Below are 23,266 nucleotides of genomic sequence, written 5' to 3' on the forward strand. Positions count from 1 at the left end.
AAATCACTGCTCGTGAAAAACCTATTTAAGTTACTTAACAGAGAGAAGGTCCCCTGATTTAATCTTATTTTGGAAAAAAATACTATCAAGATAGCCCACCTAGCAATACTTTGGAAGGGTCTTTCTGGTGGAAAGCTCATATTGCACTCCTGAGTGACTTGAAGGAAGCTAGTTCATGCAAGATTATCTCTGGGCAAACTACTCTTTTCTGGAAAGAAAAATGGGATGGAGAACCACTACAACACAGATTCCTCGAGTTGCATTCCTATGCCATTCATAATACAGTATATGTTCAAAAGTGTCGTGCTTCCCTATTGGTCTGATCACTTTCATTTGCCACTGTCAACTGAAGCTTTCAATCAATTTAACGAGCTAGGAAATATTGTTCCTCAACTCAATTCATCTGGAAAGGATCAATGGGGCTGTAATGGGCAAACAACCACTTACTCTTCCATGCAGATGTATAGTAATTTGATGGAAAATGGAGAGGAACACCCAATCTTCAAACTCATTTGGAAGAGCAAGAGAAGGCTTAAACGCAGGATATTTTTATGGCTGGCTGCTCATGAAAGAATCAATACTAGAGCCCTTCTAAAGAGAAAAGGAATGCACCTGGAAAATCCCTTCTGCCCTAATTGCAACCAGGATGCTGTGTTATGCATCTTCTTTGGGATTGTAATTTTGCCCAGGATTGCTGGCCTCATTGCTACATGGAAAGAAGATAGGAACATCTGTTTACGAGGAATTGATGCAAACAGCAGAGCAACTACTACGAATTTTCTATAAAAGATGCAATTTTAGGTTGCTGGGATATTTGGATTCAAAGAAATGGCCGAGTCTTCAGAGCACAGCAGCCAACCCTTCAAGCATGGATATACTTCCTCCAAAAAGATCTAAATTTGTTGCAGTTCAAACTAAAGGAGAAGCATGTACCAGCCTTCAAACAGTGGATAGATAATAATTTGCAATTCCATGGATTGTTGCCCTAGAGCAGGTATAGGCTGGTCTAGTAGGCAGCTCAGACCTTTTAAATGCTTGTTTTGTTTTTTTTCTCTTTTCTCCTTTCTCCTTGTAACTTACTAGTTCTAATTTATAAAATACCATAGAACTATTGTTTGACTATTTTTGGTTAAGAAATTTATAAAATACCCCTCCCTATCTATCTAAGGGCATCTCCAACAGGGACCCTCAAACCGCCTGCATACTTTGGACCGCATTGTCCGGACGTGTTGTGCCGTTCAACATGGCTCTGTATTGGTCCGCATGGCGGTCCGACGTACTTTCTCCCGCAAATCTGAGACAAACGTTGGGAGGAGGGGGTTGCAGGTGTCCGGACCACTGCCACGCCCGCTTCTGACCACCCTGGCCAACGCAAACCCCCTACCAACCCCTCACGCGCTTTCCTTCCGATGCATGCGCCACTTTTTTTTTGAACCGAAAACCGTAGAACAATCGTTCTACGGTAATTTTCATTCAAAGCAACTCAAAGTTAATTACATACAAGTAGAGGAAAAACAACAGGGTGCATCTAACCAATACCAGCTCTAGGAATATCCATGATCAATTAATAGAGGTTATCTGTAATCCATGCACTAAAAGCTTCCCTGTATTTTTCTTTGGTTCTCAAAATCAGCAACTTAAGATCATCTTTGAGTAGCTTTCTCCATTCTTGAACCGATGGGTTTTGCGCTTTGAAAATTTTGGAGTTTCTTTGCATCCAAATGTGCCAACAACCCATGGTGATGATGCTCATTGCAAACTGTTTGGGCAGATGGATTGGCAGCAAGTTGATCTTATCGAAAGCATTTATACCTCTGACTTTGGAAGGAACAATTGAATTGCAGCATTGCAGAGCAAAAGGGAAATCCCAAATGAGATGGAGGTTGGTTTCTTCACAGGAACAGTTACAAAGCTCACAGTTGTAATTTGGCAAATGAAAGTGCTTTTTGGCAAGAAGATTTCTGACATTCACTCTATCATGCAGCAATAGCCATGCGCCACTTACTGAGCCGCATTCATGCCGGCCCATAGAAAATAGAGGCTGGAATTGATGCTGCGATGTGAAGGAGGGAGGGCGGCACTACCGACGTGACCTCTCGGGAGGTGCCGCCTAAATACAGACGCGGCTTCTCAAGGAACCAACTCCGGCCACTGCGCCGCATTGAAGCGGCTGACCGGCCCTTCGCATGGCCTGCCCGCGGCTATATAAGCCGCGCTCTGGCGCCGTCCACATCACAATCTATCCGCTCTTCCTTCTCCTCCCCTCTCCCTGCCAATCTCCCTCCACAACTCCAGCGATGCGCAAGTCGTGGGTATTGGCGCCGTCAGGTGGCGGTTTCAGGACAGGCTCCGACGAATCTTGGCGACACCGCCCTCGAACTCTGGGGCTGTCGTCCTCATCGGCGAGCGGCTCCTCGATGAAGGTGGAGATCCTCATATCCTTCGGGGCTAGGTGTACGCCGCTACAGAATCGGAGTACGAGGAGCGGATGGAGCTGATGCTTCTTTGCTCTGTGCTCCACATGAACAACCCGACTTTTCGAGGACACTCCTCCCCATGAAGCCGGAGCCAGGATCTCCTCCGCGCTCTCCACCGTGAAACCGCGTCATCCAAATTGGGTGTCGCGTGAAGGAAGAGCGCCTCTCGCCGCCACCCCGGTGAGTCAAGGAGGAGCTGATCTCTTCGCCACCCCGACGCGTCAAGGAGGATTAGTTCTGTCCGCCGCCCCGGCGCGTCAAGGAGGAGCGCCGTGCGCCGCCGCCCCGCAAAATGCGATTGCGGCAAAGGCGGGTAGTCAAATTCTCCACTACCTTGGTGGCGGCGGGATGGCGACAGCTGTTTGTCATCCTGAAGTGCCATGACGGTGCAGGAGTACGCCGATAGGGAGCAACACCGGCTGGATACGCACAACGGGCGCGCATGTCCAAGCTCACAGGCTCCGACGTCCCGCCGCCACACATCGTGGCGGTCCCGGAACTGGTGTACGCCAGGGCCCTGGACTGCTCCGTGACGACGTCGGAAATGGCCAAGCACCGTGTCTGCCGCCTCGACGGTGAGATGGCCAAGTACGATGAGGAATGGTCTCTCAGCGAGATCACCACCGCCAACGCTGCCTCCTCCAAGTACTGCCGCCCTCCCCCACAGCCGACGTCCTTGGTAGCCACGGCCACACTGCGCACGGCCATGAAGAAGCGGAGAGGATCATCCGCGAGCGTCAGATGGCTGTCGGGAAGCCCTGCCGCCATCTTCTGTCGCCCGAAGCCCAACGACGACGACTCAGATGATGGATCAGGCGACGATAACGGACGAGGAGCCACCGGCCAGCCCGACATGCCCTATGAGGTCACCGTCAAGTACGTCGTAGTTTGGTGATATTATTTTAAGGGTTTTAGTTCACTGGACAAAATATCGTTCGGTTTTATTTACAAATTATCCTAATTTAAATGAAATATGCCGTGTTTATAACAAAATTTGCCAGATTTGCACTTATTTCGTCCGGTTGGTTCCAATTATTCTTGAAATATATGTGGGTAGCGTTGGATGGAGGCATCCCGCGTCCGTGTCCGCGGACTGGTACAGTCCTGTCTGTAGACGGATGTGGGAGAAAATTTACGGGTTGCCGTTAGAGATGCCCTAATGCCTTTTTGGTAGTACAAATAATGGTCGGTCTAAAGGAGAAGCTTCTTGTATATCATTTTCCCTCCAAACCAAATCCATGTCTCTCCGCTTGCTTATCTTTTGTCCGAACTAGCTCTCTCTCGCACGCATGGCTGTAGCTAGTCATGTATTTGTGCAAGTTGCCGACCAGCTATGTAGCTCCATGTTATGCCGTCAACGCGTGTGACTTCGTATAATGGCTGATCAGTCGCATGACTACATGTAGTTTCCCTTGGCAGCAACACGCCACCTAATCTGCATAGGATAGTGAACCTTCTAGCCCTTCCTTTCCTTCAGTTGCACCATGCATGATCTTGGTTAACCTATTAAGATGCATCAACGGTCACATAACATGCATGATGTGTGCTTATTTTGATTCCAGTACTTTTCTAAATGAATATTTTTCAAATTGTTTTTTCACAGGATATTCCTCAAATTGCTAAAGAGGCGATGGAGGTCAAGTGCAGGCACCACTGTCGTGTGATATCAGCTTTAAATGGAATTAATGTCTACCGTATCTGCATTTACCTCTTAATTACGTGAGTTTCTTACTATGCCCAAAACATAGTATCTAAATGCTGCTAACAAGAAAATCATACATTTTAGCTCATGTTCATCCTTGGAGCTCTTCTTTTACATCGGTAGGGCTGCAAATCACAATCTATTTGCAACAACAAAAAATACATTTCTGTAATATTTAAAATAAAAAGGTAATTCCAATGGCGAATTGGATCATGTCAGCTGAATGATCTCTAGATTTCTACTCCATGGGATCTTATAGAGCCCATTTTATGGAGGACACATAGATGAATATGATCATGTAAAATATTCTCCTAAGTGAGTCGGCATGTCCCATTTGGTGTGGCTATGTGTGCATATTCCCAGCTATAAAGATTGGACGCCAGACCCATGTGGGTACAGTCAACATACCACGAAAGTCGGTTGAATAATGAACTCCAGTATAATGTCAGATTTTCTTTGTCCTTTCATATTGCCAGCGAGACATTTTTCCCCGAGAATAGCAAGAGATGAAGAGAGGAATAAGTTCTCTTCAATGGCATAAATGGAGAACATACAATAAATATATGCCGTGAACAAGCATCAAACATTCAGCTGAGAAATTTGTTGGAAACGTATTAAGAAGTCAAGAAGGGAGTCTACAACATTCAGTCAGCAGCCATTACTTACTGTATGCCTAAACACACATAAAATATTCAGATGCAGATCATCTATTGTGCTGGTTCTTACTTGCAACCATGCATGGGAAACATGGAAAACACCTCTGGCACGGACAGATGCAATCATGGAATACAATTGAAAATTGCGTTCACTACTGAAGATACGATTTCAGCACCTAAATGGATCTCAAATTCTCAAGTACAATTTATAGCATAAAATCTTAAACATAACTAGGAACCAGTAAAATGAGAAGCGTATAGAAATCAAACAAAAATCATAGGCGTGCAGCAGTATAAAGAGATCATAATTCATACATACAACGACCACAATAACAACTACTAGTACTACGATACTAGGAAAAATACCTTGATATACCTAGTTGTTGGTGAACCTGATAAAAACTTATCCTGATTTTTTTTAGCAATTCAGAAAAAGTCAAAAATATTTGAAACCTTTTAAACATAGTACTCGTATATTCGACAAAGAAAAACTCCCGCAATACTCCCTCCGTCTGGTGAAGAGTGTACATCTAGAAATTTTAGGACAAATATTATGGAGTTGAGTAAAAAATGCATTGAAAAGGTGCAAGCCACCATCTCTCAACTCTTTAATTATCCAACCCCCAATGAACTAAGTGCATGTAGAAATTAAAAAGACCATGTAAAGATTGCTATTGGTCTTGATTACTGTGTGATGAGAGAGAAATATTTTTTTCTACTTTAAAGTTCATTGGGAAGATAGAAGTAATCTCTTTTGTGGACAAATTTTGAAGCTAGATGTACACTCTTCACCGGACGGAGGGAGTAAATATGAGCGATAAAACAAATTTTCCAGAACAATATAGATTCAATAGTACCTCTAATATACCGCTGATTTTGTTTTGGCGCCAACAATAGAAAGGAGGTCATTTCTTCGCAAATTGTATTTTGCAATTGTAACGCTTGAGCAAGTTTTTTGCCAAATTTTTTAATGATTTTTGACCATTTATGCAATTACCTTTTTTTCAAAAATGGGTGCACCTCCCTGGCAGTTCCATTCGTTCCCCACCTACTATACTACTACTATAGTACTACTGCTACTAAATTTCCTGAGTTTTTTCATTTCCATGTTAGCATCATTCTTCCCAAAATAAATTTACAAAGCTGGACCACTATGACCACTACTTGCAACACCAAAGGTCGAATCAAAACCAAGTGTACCAGCCAAACCTCCCACTCGATTGAGTGCAATCTGAGTTTCCACAATACAAAGGCGCGACAGCGGAAAAGCATTCATGTGATCGTGAAATTCATGAACTGTCACGGTGTCGCCAATACTAGGACAGTTCGGACATAGCACCATTACTGCTCCCAGCGGTACTCCGCATGGGATCCGGCCGATTTCGTGATAACAGAGGTGTTGTAAATCTACTGAGCAGCCACACGACAAATATATAACTGGGTTTGTAGTGAATATGTACTGTCTAGCTTTCCTTCATGCATTGAATTGCACCATGCTCTTGGCCACGACTTTCTCTTTGCTAGCACGCCTTTGTCGAGTAGCTATAGCAATAGTGGAATTAGATGGTTTTGGTATGCCAGCCGTACTACATCAGCAACAGAGATTTAACAACCGGGTGTTGGTTCCCCATCCTGGATTGTAGGATTAGAAGATAGGATGCAAAAATAAACCATGACATTGAGGCTCACCTCATAACATTGTTAGCTTAAGCCATGGATACGCTGCGCCGGGCATTCCTATGGGCGGCGGCCGACCGCGCCACGGGAGCCCAGTGCCTGATTGCTTGGAGCCAGGTCTGCAGGGCGAAGTGCGAGGGGGGGCTCGGGGTGCGGGACCTTACCACCCAGAACATGTGCCTGCTGCTCAAGATGCTGCATCGTCTACACTCGTCGGAGTCGAGGTGGGCGTCGTGGGTTTGGGAGGAGCTGAATGGCCAATCCCTTCTCCATCCCGGTAGCTGTCGTCATGCCGGGCCGCATGGGCGCTCTCTGCGCGGCATGCTGCCGCTCTACCGCGCCATGTCGCGGGTGCGTGTGCAGGATGGGCGGCGAACCTCCTTCTGGCTCGACTGGTGGCTGCCGTGCGGTCCTCTGAGTGTGGCCTTCCCCGCTCTATACTCGCACACCACGAGCACCGAGGCCACTGTGTCCTACGTCTGGAACGGTGGGCTCGACCGCTTCTTGGTCCCAAGACACACCCGGGCGGGGGCTCGGGAGCGAGAAGCCCTCCTTGCCATTCTCCCTGATGCACCTGTGGCGTCGGGCGTAGATGAGAGGATGCTGCCGCTTTGTGGGCACCCCCGGTCGGGAGGCCTTGTCGCGCGCCGCGCTTACGCCCTCCTGCGCTATGGCGGGCGGCTCTCGCCTCATGCAGCGTTCGTCTGGGGGGAGCGCGCGCCGTCGCGGGTGAAGTTCTTCTGTTGGCTGCTGGTCCATCGTCGAGTCAACACTCGGGATGTCCTTCTTCGGAAGACCATTGTTGATCGCGCGGGGGGCGGCTGCCCCGTCTGCTTGGCGGAGCTGGAAACCGCGGACCATCTGATGTTTGTCTGCCCGTTCGCGCGCGAGTTCTAGCGCGCCGTGGGGGGTGTGGTGATCGCGGCCGGGGCGTCGGTAGAGCGACTCTTCGCCCTAGACGTAAGAGTTGCCGTAGGAGATGCCTCTCCCGGCACCTTCATCCTCCTATGCTGCTGGCACCTATGGAAGCACCGGAACGGGGTGGTCTTCCAGGCTATGGTGCCATCTCTGGATCGGGTCCTAAGCTGCTGTCGAGAGGATGCTGTTCTCTGGCGAGAACGGCTACATCCACGGGATCGTGCGGATGTTGATGCGTGGGTGCGTGCGTTGACGCGGTGATCTGATCTTAGCTTTGTTAGGCCTCCCCCGCCACACCCCAAGAGTATGCTGATGTTTGTAAAAATGAGGACCTCCCCCTAGTGGTGATTTGGCAATAAAATTCAGGTGGAGGGATCGCTATCCCTCCCCCGGTGACAGTTCAAAAAAAAAACATTGTTAGCTTAGGAGAGAAGACAAGTTGATGAATGATTATTAAACTAGTAAGATGCATCAACAATCGTTTAAATGCTACTAACAAGAAAACATAAACTTTAGCATGTGTTCATCCTTGAACCTCTTCTTTCATTTTGATGGTCTTGTAGATCACAATCAATTAAAAAAATACATTTACGTGTTATATAAAATAAAAAGTTAATTGGTTCTACATGAACATGGGAAATTTTCTCCTAAGTGAACCAGAGCCTATCCCATTTGGTCTGGCTCAGTCTGCTCTGGCTATGTATATATGCTCTTCCTAGATACAATTTACGGCGCCACAAGGGCATAGTAAACATACCACGTGTATAGCTTAGATGTATCAGCTTGATAATGAACTCCAATGTAATATCGTAACTTTTATCTGCAGTGTGCCCAGTGCCCATTTACGATCTTGTATTCAAGGAAGTGAGGTTTCATCAGTGGGATAAATGGAAAACATATAATAAGTATATGCCCCTAAAACACATCAAACATTCAGCTGAGAAGTGAAGAAGGGTCATGCAAAGAATAGATAATTTAACATATATTCAGTACTAGTTGCTGTATACCTAATTAAACAAACATCAAATATTCAGTTGCAGATCCTCTCGTCTCAATGCTAAAACGGGAGACATGAAAAACACCTCTGCCACTGCCGAGATGCAATGATACGATATAGTCAGAAGAAAATACGACGGAACATATCAAAATCTGGATTAGAGAATTTACAGAAGAAAATCATACGCACATATTTCAAATACTAGGAAGCCAGAAAAGAAAAAGAGAAGCATATAGAAATCAAAAAACCTGTATATAGGTAGCTAGTAGCAGTCTAAATACTTCACAATTTCATAGATGAAATGTGTTCGAAAAAGCCTTCAAATTAAGCACATACAACAAACTAGATACTGAACTTCCAGTTTCAAGGACAACCACATCGATGATGTGATAAGTATAGGCAGCTGAAACACATCAAACAATCAGCTGAGAAGTGAATGAAGAACGGTCATCTAATAAAGATTAGAGTCTTCAACATACAATCAGTAATATTCACCTGAACGGCTGGACATCCAATATTCAGTTGCAGATCATCTCATCAACGTGTAATGCAAACAGGGGATACATGAAATGTTGGAGCAATAAGCCATGTCCCCACGGTGGTGACCGGCGTCTGGCGCGCCAGGTCCGGTCCGTGGCAGCGCCGAGCCTCCGTCTTGGTATGGTATTACCATTGTACAGGTATAGTCCGACTTGTGTATGTCCTGTGTGTGTGCGTGCTGTGTGGAGCGGGGTGTGCGTGTGTGCACGCACTTGATGCGTGGGTTAGTTAGCGCTAGAGCGGGGGTGACCGCGGCGTTCTGTTGGCGTGAGCCATGGCGTGCGGAGCGCGCGGGCATGGAGAAGTGGGGAGCGCGGCGTCGTGTGGGCGCACCTGCGTATAAAACTCCACTCCGTGTACTGTTATATGAGTGGATTCGAGTTCGTGCTCGAGGAAGAAGCCGTTCATACGGCGGGCGTTCGTGCACCGGAACCACCGTGTCCTGTGTCTCCCTCCTTCTTTCTTCTTCCTCGGTTCGAGCCAGTGAGAGAAAGAGCAACCAAAGGGATCTAGGGCAAGCTAGGGTCGAGCGTCGGACCCATCATGAAAAACAACTCTGCCACTGACAGATGCAGACAGAAATTGTGTGCACTACTGAAAATACGGTGGAAAACTGAAAATGTGAAGAAGAATTTACACCAGAAACTCATACCCATAATTTAAACAACATATATACAGACTGCAAATTAACTCACGACAATGACGACATACAACAAATACTGACCTGGAGGATACAACCAACTGAATAACAAGACGACGACACAACTACAACAACAAAGAAAGACTGACGAGGAGCAAACACAAACAACAAAGACTCTAGTTAACTGATGGAAATCTCTATGATGTGATGCCTCGAACTGAACCTGCTGTTGGTCGCACAATTAATTTAATGGTGGTACCAAATGCACGGCGAGGTGTCCGAGGGGGGCAACCATGGCAGGCAGCGCTGGATCTCGTCGGGGACTGAGTAACACCACCCGCCGGCGTCGACGCAGGGATACTCGTTCTGCTGGGTGACACTGTGCGGACCACCGGTGTAGACGTCGTCGAGGAAATAGATATAGCCCGGGCTGCCGCCGTGCCCCGTGTAGAAGGCCTTGGAGCAGGCCCGGCCGACGAAGAGCACCTGCCCGCTCATCTGGTACAGGCGCCAGGAAGCCGGCAGTCCCTCCTGCAGCCTGAAGACCTGGAACCGGCAGGTGCCGCCTCTCGCCGGCGCGATGAATCTTTTCACCATCAGGAGATCGGCACCGGAAGCGGAGGGCAGGAGGTAGCGGGAGACGATCTCCCCGGGTGCCGTCCGGTGACCATCGACATGGAGATTGTAGGCGTGATGTCGAATGGTCAGCGAAGGGGCGCCGTCTTCCGCATGGGCGATTTCCGGCTTGTAGCAGACGAGGTCATCGTCTGATTCGACGGCGCAGAACCATCCGTCGTGGTAAGTGATGTCTTCGGCGTTGCGCATAACCGGTCCTACCGCCGGCGCGGACAACCAGCAATCCATGCCGGGCCGCCAGAACGCCAGGTTGGTCTGGCTGGATGTTACCGCAGGGACCAAGCAGGCGCCAGACGGCGGCGCCACGGACATGACGGCTGCGCGGATCATCATGGGGCACGTGATGACGCCGGACTCGAGCGGGATGCGCACCCTCTCCGGCAGGGCGACGCGCTCGCCGGTGCGGAGATTCAGGAGCGCGTGGCCGCGCCAGGGCTGGGATGACATCACGAACCAGCCGCCCGGAGCAGACCCGCAGAAACGCGGCCCGCGGCCCTCGTCAGAGAAGGACGGGTGCAGATCGACGAAGCCGCCGAAGATCCGGTAGGTCTCGGTCCGGGCCGTGGACGGCCGGAGGAGGCGCGGCAGCGGGGGCGGATTCTGGAGCGAGACCCGCCGCCAGTGCTTGTTGACCGCGGACGCCCTGACGCGGTCCACGATGCACGACAGGAGGAGCAAGATACGGGCGAGAACGTCTTGGTGGAGGCCCGCCGCCGCCGCCATGGCAGGGACCGGGATTCTAGGGTAGGAAAGCTGCTCGCTTGGACAGAAAGTGAGGTGGGGGTGAGAGTGAAGGGGATCCGCCCCGTAGGTTCTGTTTTAAACGCACGCCTGCGATAATCCCGAGAGAAAATTGTACCCTAGCAGTTTGGTCCCTGGAAATCACTTTTATTGTACGCACGTTTTTGCTGTGCCTATTTTGCTTCCAAAAGAAGAATGTGAAGTTAGCATCCAAACACTCTACAAAAGGTTTTTGTAGCTCGGAAGCCCAACACAGCTCTCTTGATTTTTTTTTTTTACTTGTTTACCATGAGTTTGATATATATGAGGAAAGAAGTTCAACACTCGAGCGCGGCTATATAATGCGCGGCAATTATAAAGCACTCGAAAGCCCAACACAACTCTCATGGAACAAGTCGGTTATTTCCCGCGCTCGAGCGAGGTCCTTTCTGAAGGCGGCCATTAGACCAGAGTTCCGTGAGCCGGAGAAGATCAGTAAAGCATAGAACTTGCTCGTTTGCCGGAGGAGGCGGTGGTATGACTCCATCCGTTGATCGAGCATTTCATGCGCAGCAAGCATTTATTTTGGAAGAAGAAAACAACCGCCCTGATTTGCCTCTCCACCGCGCTCTCTGTCGTGTGACACCTCACCGGAAACTGCCCCAATAAATGTGTGATTTGCCTCTCCACCGAGCATCTCGGGTCTTACTATCAACCCCAATAAATGTGTGATTTACCCCATTCAATGTCAGCAAAGTAGTGTACAAAATCTGATAACCAACTTTGGAGGTTCAGTGGGTTCTTTTCCCTGCAAATACCTGGGACTACCTCTGTCCATGAGAAACTTGAGACGAACAGAGCTGCAACCTTTATTGGACAAGGGTAAATCCAGATTAGCTATCTGGAAAGGGAAGCTGATGAACAGAACGGGCAGACTAGATCTGATCAATTCGGCCCTCACAGCCACCATCACATATTTTCTCACTACTTTCTCTCCCAATAGCTGGTTCACCAAGAAATTTGACAAGTTGAGAAGAAATTTTCTATGGAGCACAGAAGAGGAAGCACACGGAGGAAAGTGCCTTGTCAACTGGAAGCGAATCTGCGCGCCACTAAGCGTGGGTGGCCTGGGAATCAAGGAAATACACGCTTTTGGTCGGGCGCTAAGACTGCGATGGCCATGGTATGAATGGGACAATCTGGACAGGCCATGGAAAGGGACCCCGATTCCTTGCAATCAAACGGACCTGAATTTATTTGCGGCCTGCACTTCGATTTCGCTCGGAGATGGTAATCTGGTGAATTTTTGGAAGCACCCAAGGAATTGGCCCCTGAACTATTCCAGATGGCTAGGTCCAAAAGACTTTCTGTTAATCAGGCCCTTAGTGGAGGTGCTTGGATGAGAGGCCTTCAGGTTATCAACTCTTCTGTTATGCTGGATTCCTTTATTGATCTCTGGACAAAAGTGCAGTCCATTTCGTTGCTGCCTACACCCGACAAGATTATGTGGAAGCTGACAGCCAATGGGGAGTACTCCGCAAAATCGGCTTACCATGTGCAGTTCCTAACTCGCATTCCTCAACCACACCTTCAGAACGTGTGGAGAATCAGAGCGGAAAAGAAAGTCAAATTCTTCATCTGGTTACTCCTTCAAAATAGGCTCTGGACTGCTGATCGGTTGAATGCAAAGAATTGGGATCACACTGAGTTATGCGTTGGCTGTGATCAAATTTTGGAATCTGCATATATTGCTTGGAATATTTGGCTTGAGCGAAACAAAAGGATATTTAAGGCCATCAATCAATCCAGTTCGGCTGTACTCCTTAGAGCGAAAGATGAGTTGAGCCTCCTGATGGAGGCATGGGAGTAGTAGCTGATTGGGTAGCGGGGCTGTTAGCAGCACTAGGCTACCAATATTAGCTTTTTTGTTATTACGCTCTGATCTCGTTATGCCCCCCCTTTTATCTGGTTGTCGATCCTCTACTGGCAACACTGTACAGTTTTTCCCCTACTATAATGAAAAAGGCAGAACACCTGCCAGTTCCGCTCAAAAAAGAAGAAGAAGAAGATACCCATCCACCTGTCCATTTCTAAAGACTAATGTGTGGAGTAAACTGTGCACGTGCGTAAGTTTCAGCGTGCATATGCATGCACTTTCCTACGCGGCACGGGCATGCACCCTGGACCTGGACCTGAGGAATCCACTCATCGGAGTCACAGGAAAATCATTGTGCATGTTCTGCCGCTGCACATGCATGCACGAACCCAGAATGTTCTATTCTAGTACTACTGAATTGTTTATTACTACTCTTTCAGTTCAAAAATAAAACTTGTCTCAAACTTATTTCTTAATAGATATATCTAGTACTAACTTGGTGCTTTTTCGATAAAGGGTGATTTTTATTGACTTAAAACAAAGCATTAAGAGAATACAAACATAATAAGCACACTCGGTCTCTGCATAGTTAGGATGCACACAGTCAACACACACACACTAAAAATACGCCATTAAATAGCAAAGTCATAAAAGACTAAAGCTATGCTTAGGCGAGAAAAACAAAAAACCAAAGTGACCACATCCATCGAGTCAGCAAACTACATCAATGACCATATCCGCATCAACATCTCATGACACCACATGGACGACGAGATTCTTCAACAGCAACGCCTTAAAAGAGGGAGCGACGCTCAGTCGTCGCCGTCACCGGATCCAACCACTCAAGATTAGAATCTAGGTTTTCACCCTGAAGAATCAATCCGAGCAATGCCTTCAACAAGGTAACGAAGTAGAAACATCGCCATTGCCAGGCATAACCAATTTGGATAACCTAGGCTTTCACCCCGGAGCTCATGACCTGGTGCTCGAAAGCACCACCCTCAGTGTCACTTATGTGTTGTCGCCACCACTTCTCCATCATCCCAGCAGCTACATGCGATGTGTGACCGACGCCGCTGCACAACCATCCCTTTGCGTCAAGCCATCGTCATTACTTGCATCTCACCATTGAAGTCAACCACTAGATCTGAAGGAGGAAACCTCACGAAGACCTTTGGATGGCCACCACGACTACTGTCGGATCTAGGCGTAATAGCCACACCGACGACGGTCGTCACAGCACAGCATTAGAGGGAGCCCGAACCACTCGACCTACATCCGTCAGAGTACGAAATCCCATCAGATCAAGAGTCGCATGAGTACTAATTTGATGCTAGATACATCTATTTGAGATACAAGCTTTTTTGGATGAAGGGAGTGCTCAAGCCGGAGTATGACGGGCACTACTAGTTAGTTGCCACCTCGATGGGCGAGCGGTCAGCCGCAAAGAGAAAATAAATAAATAAAAAATAAATAAAGTAGAGATATCTATCGGGTGATGGATCGAGCGGTTTTGCACGGTGGGGATATGTACTAGAAAGGAGCGGAAAAATCATTCATGGTGCCTGCGTTGCGTTGCGTTGCGTTGGTTCGTGTGAGTGTACGGATTTGTCAAACGCGGCGGCTGGACCTCTCCCTCACCTCACCTGGAGATGGACACCACCACTAGCGGCGCGTCAGCGTCAGCCTCCATCTTAAAGTCGCGTGCGGCTAGATCGGTGGGCTCGCCGCCTGCCTGTCTGCTTCCTCGACCCTCGCCGGCCAACACACGCCCATGATGAGATGAGGTGAACGTGTGATCAACAACCAACACATCACCTCGCTCTACTTTTGTCTTTTCATTTAGTGCACCTTCTTTTGTCTTTCTGGACGCAAGGTGAAATGTACGAGTGCCGTCCATCTCACTCTGCTGAACAAAGCCCTCGCTACGGCAGTGAAGTGGGCACTCTCGAAATGTCAGAACCCCTCGCTGCTCCCTCTGCCAGCCGCCGCCTAGCTGAGCTGCACCGTCTAGGAGTCAAAAACGCGCGGCGAAAAACATCACAAAGGAGAACCAGCGAGACCGACGACGGCACCTGCGTAACGCATCCAAGGGCACAACGCAACGACAATTTCCAATCATGCAAGGACCAATTCTTAACACCGCTCCATGACACTACAGCACACTGCACGTACTATATCTACATGCTCCTGCCACTTTGTTAGACTATGTATAGCTTCTGTACTTATGTACGTATTGTAACACATCCATTATATATAATGAGATAAGCCACCCCTAGAGGGTTGTGCTGGTTCCCCCAAATCTTATTGTCTTACACACTTAACGCCATGCTCTAGTCTACGGTGAGTGCCATGCACGCATACGCCTCCTCCTAGATTAAGACGAGTCACACGTCCATCTCGCCATCTCACTATCCTCTCGTCGATTGGTCATCTGTATTTCTATATGCGGTGACAAATCAACCCCAACTCGCACTGTCGTCAAGCTTTACACTTTTCTTGCATGCTTTGGACCCATATATACAGATCGTCGGATTAGGACACGCACCACCACTTACTACCTAGTGCTGCGGGCTTTTGCGCTCCACAACCAACCTCTCACCTTTTTTTTTCTTTCTAGACAGATAGTGGAAGGAAACATATACATTTTTAAGCTTATGAATTAAAGGTATGGAGACTTTGACATGGCTAAAACTATTCATTGCAATCTGAAAGGAGGGCTGTTTTAAGCATCTGAATTAAGGCCTTCAAAAGGACTACATTCCCCCAACTACTCGTGATACCGAGAAGGACATGGCACTGGAAAGATATGTGGTCTGGCCCCCCTCGATCGTATCCACCGGACAAGACATTGGTTAACTAGTGCTACAATGGGCACAAATTAGTAGAAGCAAAGCAAAAAAGAATATTTGATTAATTACACTGGTATGTAATTATCATGCTTTACTCATTTTGGTAGGGCACCACCAATGCAATCACATCATCTGTATCTAAAATGTGCCGCCTACACACAATATGTTTACTAATGTGGCAGTGTGTATTTTTAATGAGCAAACGAGGGATTTTGTGTCTTAATCTAGATATAACTCTAATTGATGCACCTAAGTTCAGTCATGTTCACAACACACGTTAAATGAGAGCTCTTTAATTTTGAACACAACAGTAACACGGAGAGACAAGCTCTGTCATTTCATTATATGTTTGATGTCATTACTATTTATTTCCCAGTTGTCATTCATGCCCGTCGAAAGAAGTTCTTTCAACACTTTGTACTTACACAAATGGCAGTGATTCTTAATTAGCGTCAACATATAAATAGTCGTTTCTCGGTCATCTATGAAAAAGCAAAATTGTTATTTCAATGTATACTAAAAGTTTGAGGTACACTTACAGTTCTGCACGTTGAGGCTGGAAACCGGCAACCGTAGGCTGCGGACGGAATGGTATGCTCTATTGGCCCACAAAGGGTCTCTCACAACAAAAGGTACATCCTTCTTCACTCGCTAGCCCTTTGTATTCAGGCGCAGTTATGTCTCACTTATAGAGAGATGTAGCGTACCCTCGTGTAAGCAGCCGCCAGATTGGGCCATCCTAGCGGGGACAAGAGGCTCCTAGCTTCGGTCTACCGCCGTTCACTTACGACGGGGAGATGGACGCTCACCGGCTAGCCATTGAGGAAGAATGCCGAGGTGCTCTAGGTAGCCATTGAGCAGTCCGAGCCCAAGGCGGGGGAGGTAGCGAGGGTGGCCAAGCTGAAGCAGCAACATGACCAGGCCGTCCGACGGATGAAGGGCATCATCGTCATCTCTGATTCCTCCTGCTCCGATGATGACGGCCACGACTCCAAAGACTCTGATGATCCACCACCTACCGCGGACGCCTATAGTTGCCCGGACGATCGGAAGGGCAAAGAGCCGGCAAGGAAGTGGGGAAGAAGCTCCTCCTTTGTTTTCTGTTATCGCGTTTTAGTTGTTTTACTTTAGAACCTGTCCGACAATGAACCGTGGTGAATGATATAAAGTGTACATTTTGGTATCCGTTTGCTGCCGATTTATATGTTTGTTGTTTGATCTACATAGACTAGTTTCACGTTGCATGCGTAGTATGAATTTAAGGTGCCGGATATGAAATACGCGGTTGTGTGGACAAGAATTTGAGATGTGATCGGTCACAGTCCATGGACGTGGCCGGACGCGTCCGCGGACGTATAGGACGCCGGATTTGGTAATGGTTGTTGTAGATGCTCTTAGAAGCTTGTTCGGGCGGCTCTTCATGAGGTGAAACTGGCACTGTTTTTTAGTTTAGCACGTTCCCCTACTATTGTATCGGAGCGATACTATGCGTAGTTGCTGGTACGACTAGAGCATACATGACATGCGACAGTGCACAAATGATGTGTGGGGTGTTAAATGAGATATATCATTGGATTTTTTTTTTATTGTTTCTCTTGTTGCGTAATTTTGATCTTGATGACATGATGTAATTTTCAAAGATCCGACGAACCTTCCATTCTTTGGATAGAGACATGCTCATAATGACTTTTGTTTCATTTTAGTTGAGGAAGATTATTTTTTAGGGAGTGGGCTAGCAGAAGTGATCTACACGAGGGTCACACATATGTTGAAATTTAGTATGGGGTTCAAGATTTTGTAATCTCTATAATTCCTAGATTTGTTCACATATTTGAAAAAATGATGACCAATTAAAAGCATATTCCTGAATTTCAAAAAAAAACATTCATAAACTGAAACATATACAAAAAAAATTAGAATTTTTAAAGTAAAACACATATAGTAACAAACATGGAAAAGGAAAAGAAATGGTAGATACAAAAAGAAATGAAAACCCCGAACGGAACCCTCCCAGAATCAGAAGTACCGCCCTACATGGCCGGCCAAACAGTGCCCACGAGGGTTCATCTTTGCTCGACCGCCTCCACGGTATGCCCGAGATATGAATGGCCATAACAACCGTTGCAAGGAAAAAAGAATAGAATGAATCATCCGACAGCCGGAGAACGGTGCATCAGCCAGGCCATTAGTAGGTCGGTGGACAAGATAAGATGCGATACTAGGAGACAAAACTACCAGGTCACACGAGGCACCACCAGCCGCAGCAGCAACAGTGGCGACGCTGTTCCAACGTGCAACAAAGTCTACCCGCTTGCCTGAAAAACGTGGCGGGTCGCCCTTCCTCAGCAGCGATTCCCGGACATATAGTTGGTGTCCGTCACCCAACCCCGACGGCGACGTACGTACAAACGACGAACCAACCCCGAACCGATTTCGGGCGACGGCTTGTTTGTTTGTTTGTTTGTTTGTTTGGAAGCATCCCTCCCGGACATGTGTGTGTGTGTTTGTGTGTGCAGCCGGACAACACATCTCTCTCTCTCAACTCTTGGGAAATCCAGGCAGTCAGAGAGAATGTAGGTGCTGCTTAGATTATTTTTTCACTGCTTTGCTTTTAGTATGCAAAATGGAGACACTCATTTTTGCTCTTAGTATATTTTTTTTTCTCTGCAGAAACCCAGCCTGAGAAGTCAGTCAGTCAGAGAGAATGTATGTTTGGCCAAGAATACTGCATTATTTTTCACTGGGTAGTTTGACCTGCCAAGTGGCAATGATTGATCTACCAACCAAAATATGGAGTGCTCCTCTTTCACTTCAGTCAATTCTAATATGTAAAGTAAATAAAAACGGAGGGAGTACTAATTAACTTTGGTTTGGTACACACACAAGATTGGTTGGGTAATTCTTCACCAACCAACAATCTTTACTACACACACAACACATGCTACATGCTCTACTAACGCACCGGCTCAGATCTCGGCCGTCCATTGCTCCGATCGGACGGACCCAAAATGCTCAGTTCAGACACTGAAATAACTTTGAACGGCTAGGCGACGACGACCTTGACCTCCAGGGCGGGCTTGCCGTTGCCGGAGCACTCGCGCCCCACGCCCGCGTCCTCCAGCATCTGCACCACGGACCGCATCGACGGCCGCACCGCCGGCGTGCGGCTCGTGCACAGCACCGCCACGCGCAGCACCCGCACGGCCTCCTCCTTCTCCCACTCCTCCCGCGCCGCCGACCCGTCCACCAGCGCCATCGCCTTCTCCCGCCCGCTCCCGGCCCCGTCCAGCCGCCGCGACGCCCACTCCACCACGTCCTCGCCGTCCGCCACCGCCGCGCGCCCCGTCGCCAGCTCCATCAGCACCACGCCGAAGCTGTACACGTCGCTCTTCTCCGTCACCTTCCGCGTGTACGCGTACTCCGGCGCCATGTACCCCACCGTGCCCGCCACCGCGCCGCCCGACGACGACCACGGCTCGCCCTTGCCCTTGCCGCCGGCGTTGGCGTCCAGGATCTTGGCGAGCCCGAAGTCGGCGATGCGCGGCTTGAAGGCCTCGTCGAGCAGGATGTTGCTCGACTTGACGTCGCGGTGGAGGATGGGCCGGTCGCCGCAGCCGTGGTGGAGGTACTCCAGCCCCCGGGCGGCGCCCACGGCCACCTCGTACCGCTCCGGCCAGCCGAGGCCGCCCAGCTTCCGGGCCGTCGGGCCGTGCAGCCGCTCGTAGAGGCTGCCGTTGGGGAGGTGCTCGTACACCAGCAGGCTCGCCGCGCCGTCCTCGCTCGTCACGCTGCACAGCAGCTTCACCACGTTCACGTGCCGGATGGAGCTCAGCGTGCCCACCTCCGCGTCGAACTCGCGGCACTGCCGCGCCGACGCCGACGCCGACCGGGGCAGCATGGCCGCCGTCGGGCCGGCGTTCGCGGGCGCGACCCCGCGTGTCCGGGTGATGTGCTTCACGGCCACCACGGTGCCGCACCCGAGCTTCACGCGGTACACGTTCCCGGACCCGCCGCTGCCGATCAGGTTCTCGTCCCGGACGCCGCCCACGATCTCCCGCTCGTCGAACGCCATCATCCTGAACGACTTGACGTTCCAGGACCCCTTCTTCGCGAACAGCAGCTTGCCGGCGCCGGCCATGGCCGCGGCCTCCGCGTGCTGCCGGCGCTTCTTGATGAAAATGGCCACGCCTAGGACGGCGAGCAGGACCGCCATGCCGGCGAGGAGGCAGGTGACGAGCGTGCGCGCGGTGCTCCCCGAATGTCCACCGTCTCCGGGCGTGCATCGGCGGAGGAAGCCGGCGCCGTTGTTGGCGCAGAGGCCGGGGTTACCCTGGAAGCTCTCGCCGTACGCCGAGATGGCGAGCCCCGGCGGCACGGGCCCGTCGAGCCGGTTATTCGACAGGTTAAGGTAGCTCAGCTTCAGGTCGGCGAGGATCGCCGGCACGGCGCCAGAGAGTTCGTTGCTCGAAATGTTCAACGAATTCAGCCGCGTCAGGCCACGCAGCTCAGTCGGGATCGCGCCGGCGAGCTTGTTCTCGGCGAGGTTCATCGTGCTGAGCGCCGAGCACGACCCGAGGCTCCCCGGGATGGCTCCGCTGATCCCGTTCCCCGCAATGTCCAGGCTGTCGAGAAGGACCAGCTTGCCGATGCTCGGCGGTATCTCGCCGGAGAGCTCGTTGGACGACACGTCAATGCTCTGCAGCTTCCCAGCGTCGCCTATCGACGACGGTATCGCGCCGGAGAATTTGTTCCCGGCGAGGTTGAGACTGGTGAGCGACGCGGCTTTCCCGATGCCTTCGCTGATGCCGCCGGTGAACCGGTTCCCCTCGAGGTCGATGATCTCGGCCCTGGGCAGCGCCCAGAGTCCCTCGGGCACCTCGCCGGTGAGCGAGTTCTTGCTGACCCTGAACCTCTGCAGCGTCGCGCAGCTCGCGTACGACGCCGGAATTTCGCCGGAGAATCGATTCTCCAGCATGAGCAGCTTCAGCATGGTGCCGCGCCTGCACATGTCCGGCGGGATCGGCCCCGTGAGCGAGTTGGTCGACACGTCGATGAAGTTGAACTCCGACCAGCTCCCCAATTTCGGCGGCAGGTCGCCGGTGAGGTTGTTGCTGTAGAGCGACAGGTTGACGAGCTCCCTGAAGTCGCCGAACTCGGAGGGCACCTCACCGGAGAGCCCGTTGTAGAAGAGCTGCAGCGAGACGAGGCGCGTGAGGGACCGGAGCTCCGAGAGACCGCCGGTGAGCTGGTTCTGGGAGGCGTCGAAGAACTGCAGCTTGGTGAGCTTCCCGAACCCCCGCGGGAGAGCGCCGGTGAGGGAGCAGTTGTAGAGCTCGAGGCTCTGGAGATTGACGAGCTGGGCGATCGCCGGGGGTATCTCGCCGGTGAGTGGGTTGTCGGCGAGCTCGAGGTCGACGAGCTTGGTGAGCCGGCCGATGCCCGCGGGGATGGGACCGGCGATGTTGGCCGCGGAGAGGTAGAGCTTGGTGAGGTTGGTGAGACTGGTGATCACGGCCGGGAAGGACTTGGTGGGCGTGAGGTCCGGGTTGTCCCCGGCGGAGAGCGCCTGGAGGCCCGGCATGGCGGCGAGCGCGGACCAGGGGAAGGAGCCGAAGAAGGCGTTGGTGGAGAGGTTGAGCGTGCGGAGCCCGGTGAGCGGCGAGAGGTCGGGGATGTCACCGGAGAAGGAGTTGAAGGGGAGGGTGAGCTCCTGGAGCCCGACGCAGGCGTCGACGCCGGCGATGGTCCCCGCGAGCGCGTTGGACGGGAGCGAGAGCGTGGCGAGCGACCTCAGCGAGCCGCAGAGGACGTCGAACGGGACGGACTCGGCGGAGACGTTGAGGTCGTGTACGGAGAGCGCGGTGACGGCGGAGCCGCGGCACGTGACGCCGGTGAAGTTGCAGGGCGTGGCCGCCGCGGCGTCCCAGGACGCGAAGAACGGGTCGGCCGCGGGAGGGATGGCGAGGGAGGACTTGAAGGCCATGAGGGCGTCCACCTCGGGGTGCGTCGCGGCGGAGGCGGCATGGAGGACGGCGGAGAGGAGGAGGGCGGCGACGGCGAGGTGGAGGTGGAGGTGGGGGTGGAAGGGCCGGGCGGGCGGCATGGCTGGGGACGAGGAAAGGAAGCTTCTTTGTGTCAGCGTGTTTGGACTCGCTGCTGACCGCGCTCGCTTTTAAGGTTGCGGTTGGCTGGTGGGCCCCACTACTGTACTGTCCTACACTGTGATAGTGTGCTAACAATGGTGCTTAGATTAGGAACTCTTTGATTCATGAAAGATGCACTAGATTTTTGTTGGGAATAAACTGTTTTCTGTGATTTTTTTAAAAATGTTAACGAATTTTCAGTGGTTTCTAACCTCCAAATTGTGGGTCAGAATAAGACTAACTTTAAACCAATTCAAATTCGATTGCAATTCATTGAAAATATAATGTTTCAATGAGGTTCATAAGTTTTCTTTTACCAGAAGTTTTAACCTTGGTCAACAAACCTGAAAGACCTTCGGGAGTGCCACTTATTGGTGTGTTTTTCTGAAAAGGAAGGTTACAAGAGAGCGGTTATGGATTTGTGATTATGAGAATTTTTTAATTACTCATTCATTAAATGTTTGCACGTATATATCTTTTAAGCATGCGATATACGCTGAATATATTTTATGAGACGATTTTTAGTGACTTGCCTTTTTGAAATACGATTTTTAATGATTTGCCTCTCAGTGTCGAATCAAATTTGGATTGTGCTTGTGGGGCGATGGCTTGGGTCCTCGGGAAGTTTGCTTAGTGTGGTGCTCGTCGTGTCCTTCTCCTGATTGCCAATCTAGTGTTCATGTGTACTCATAGTGAGGCGGCTCCACCTTGCTCCCTGTGATCCAAGGCGAGAGTGAAGGGGGCCTCTTCGGAGGTGGAGGTGGCTAGCACCGTGACTTCACACTCTCAATAGGGAGTGTTCGAAGGTGAGATCCACTCCGGTGGCATGGCTCACCTCAGGACTTTTGTTCGTCTCCATTGTGAGCTCATTAGTGGACAAGGTCCTCGACGTTGTTGCTTTTCGCCTCTCAGTTTGTGGCCTATATATTAACTTTCATTCATCTTCGTGTATCGACCATTCTAGGTTGCATCCCCGTTTTCTTCTATTTTTTGTGCTTTGTGTTGTGGCTCACTGTAATCCTGGCCGGTTGATGGCTTTGTTAATTCAAAGATGGGCTCGTCTCGAGCCTCCGCTATAAAAAATGATGGATTTGTGATTAGAAGTACTCAATTGTTCGTTGATGGATAATATGTTGGACTATGGGGCTGCGAATTGACGAGAGGATGATCCACTAATGGTCGTCATAATGCATTTGTACCATGAGTTTATGGTATACGTTAAAACATTAGTTTTGTTATTTCATAGACGATTGAGAAACGACTATTTCTAAGTTGACGCTAAGAATCACTGATATTTGTCTAAGTACAAAGGGATGAAAGATCTTCTTTGGACGGGGTATGTGCGATGAATGAGAAAAAAAATTAGTAATCCCCTCAAACATATAATTAATAGGATCTTTGGACGGGTATGTGCGATGAATGAGAAAAGAAT

General features: G+C 49.9%; 2 protein-coding genes across 2 annotated transcripts; both read right to left on the reverse strand.

Annotated features, from left to right (window-relative positions):
- Nucleotides 1–9,642: 9,642 nt before the first annotated feature.
- Nucleotides 9,643–10,966, reverse strand: LOC119296814. Its single transcript, XM_037574872.1, has one exon. It carries the CDS (start codon nucleotides 10,964–10,966, stop codon nucleotides 9,854–9,856), a length of 1,113 nt encoding a protein of 370 aa, XP_037430769.1. The 3' UTR covers nucleotides 9,643–9,853.
- Nucleotides 10,967–18,504: 7,538 nt separating this feature from the next.
- LOC119298797 (receptor-like protein kinase 7) lies at nucleotides 18,505–21,820 on the reverse strand. Its single transcript, XM_037576094.1, has one exon. The coding sequence runs from the start codon at nucleotides 21,792–21,794 to the stop codon at nucleotides 18,735–18,737; it is 3,060 nt and encodes a 1,019-aa protein (XP_037431991.1). The 5' UTR covers nucleotides 21,795–21,820; the 3' UTR covers nucleotides 18,505–18,734.
- Nucleotides 21,821–23,266: the final 1,446 nt, after the last annotated feature.

This window comes from Triticum dicoccoides, chromosome 5A, assembly GCF_002162155.2.
Source record: "Triticum dicoccoides isolate Atlit2015 ecotype Zavitan chromosome 5A, WEW_v2.0, whole genome shotgun sequence".
Lineage (NCBI taxonomy): Eukaryota > Viridiplantae > Streptophyta > Magnoliopsida > Poales > Poaceae > Triticum > Triticum dicoccoides.

Bases quoted from the DNA above. Each gene is read 5' to 3' on its own strand.
- LOC119296814 (XM_037574872.1), bottom strand. From the start codon at position 10,966: ATGGCGGCGGCGGCGGGCCTCCACCAAGACGTTCTCGCCCGTATCTTG.
- LOC119298797 (XM_037576094.1), bottom strand. From the start codon at position 21,794: ATGCCGCCCGCCCGGCCCTTCCACCCCCACCTCCACCTCCACCTCGCC.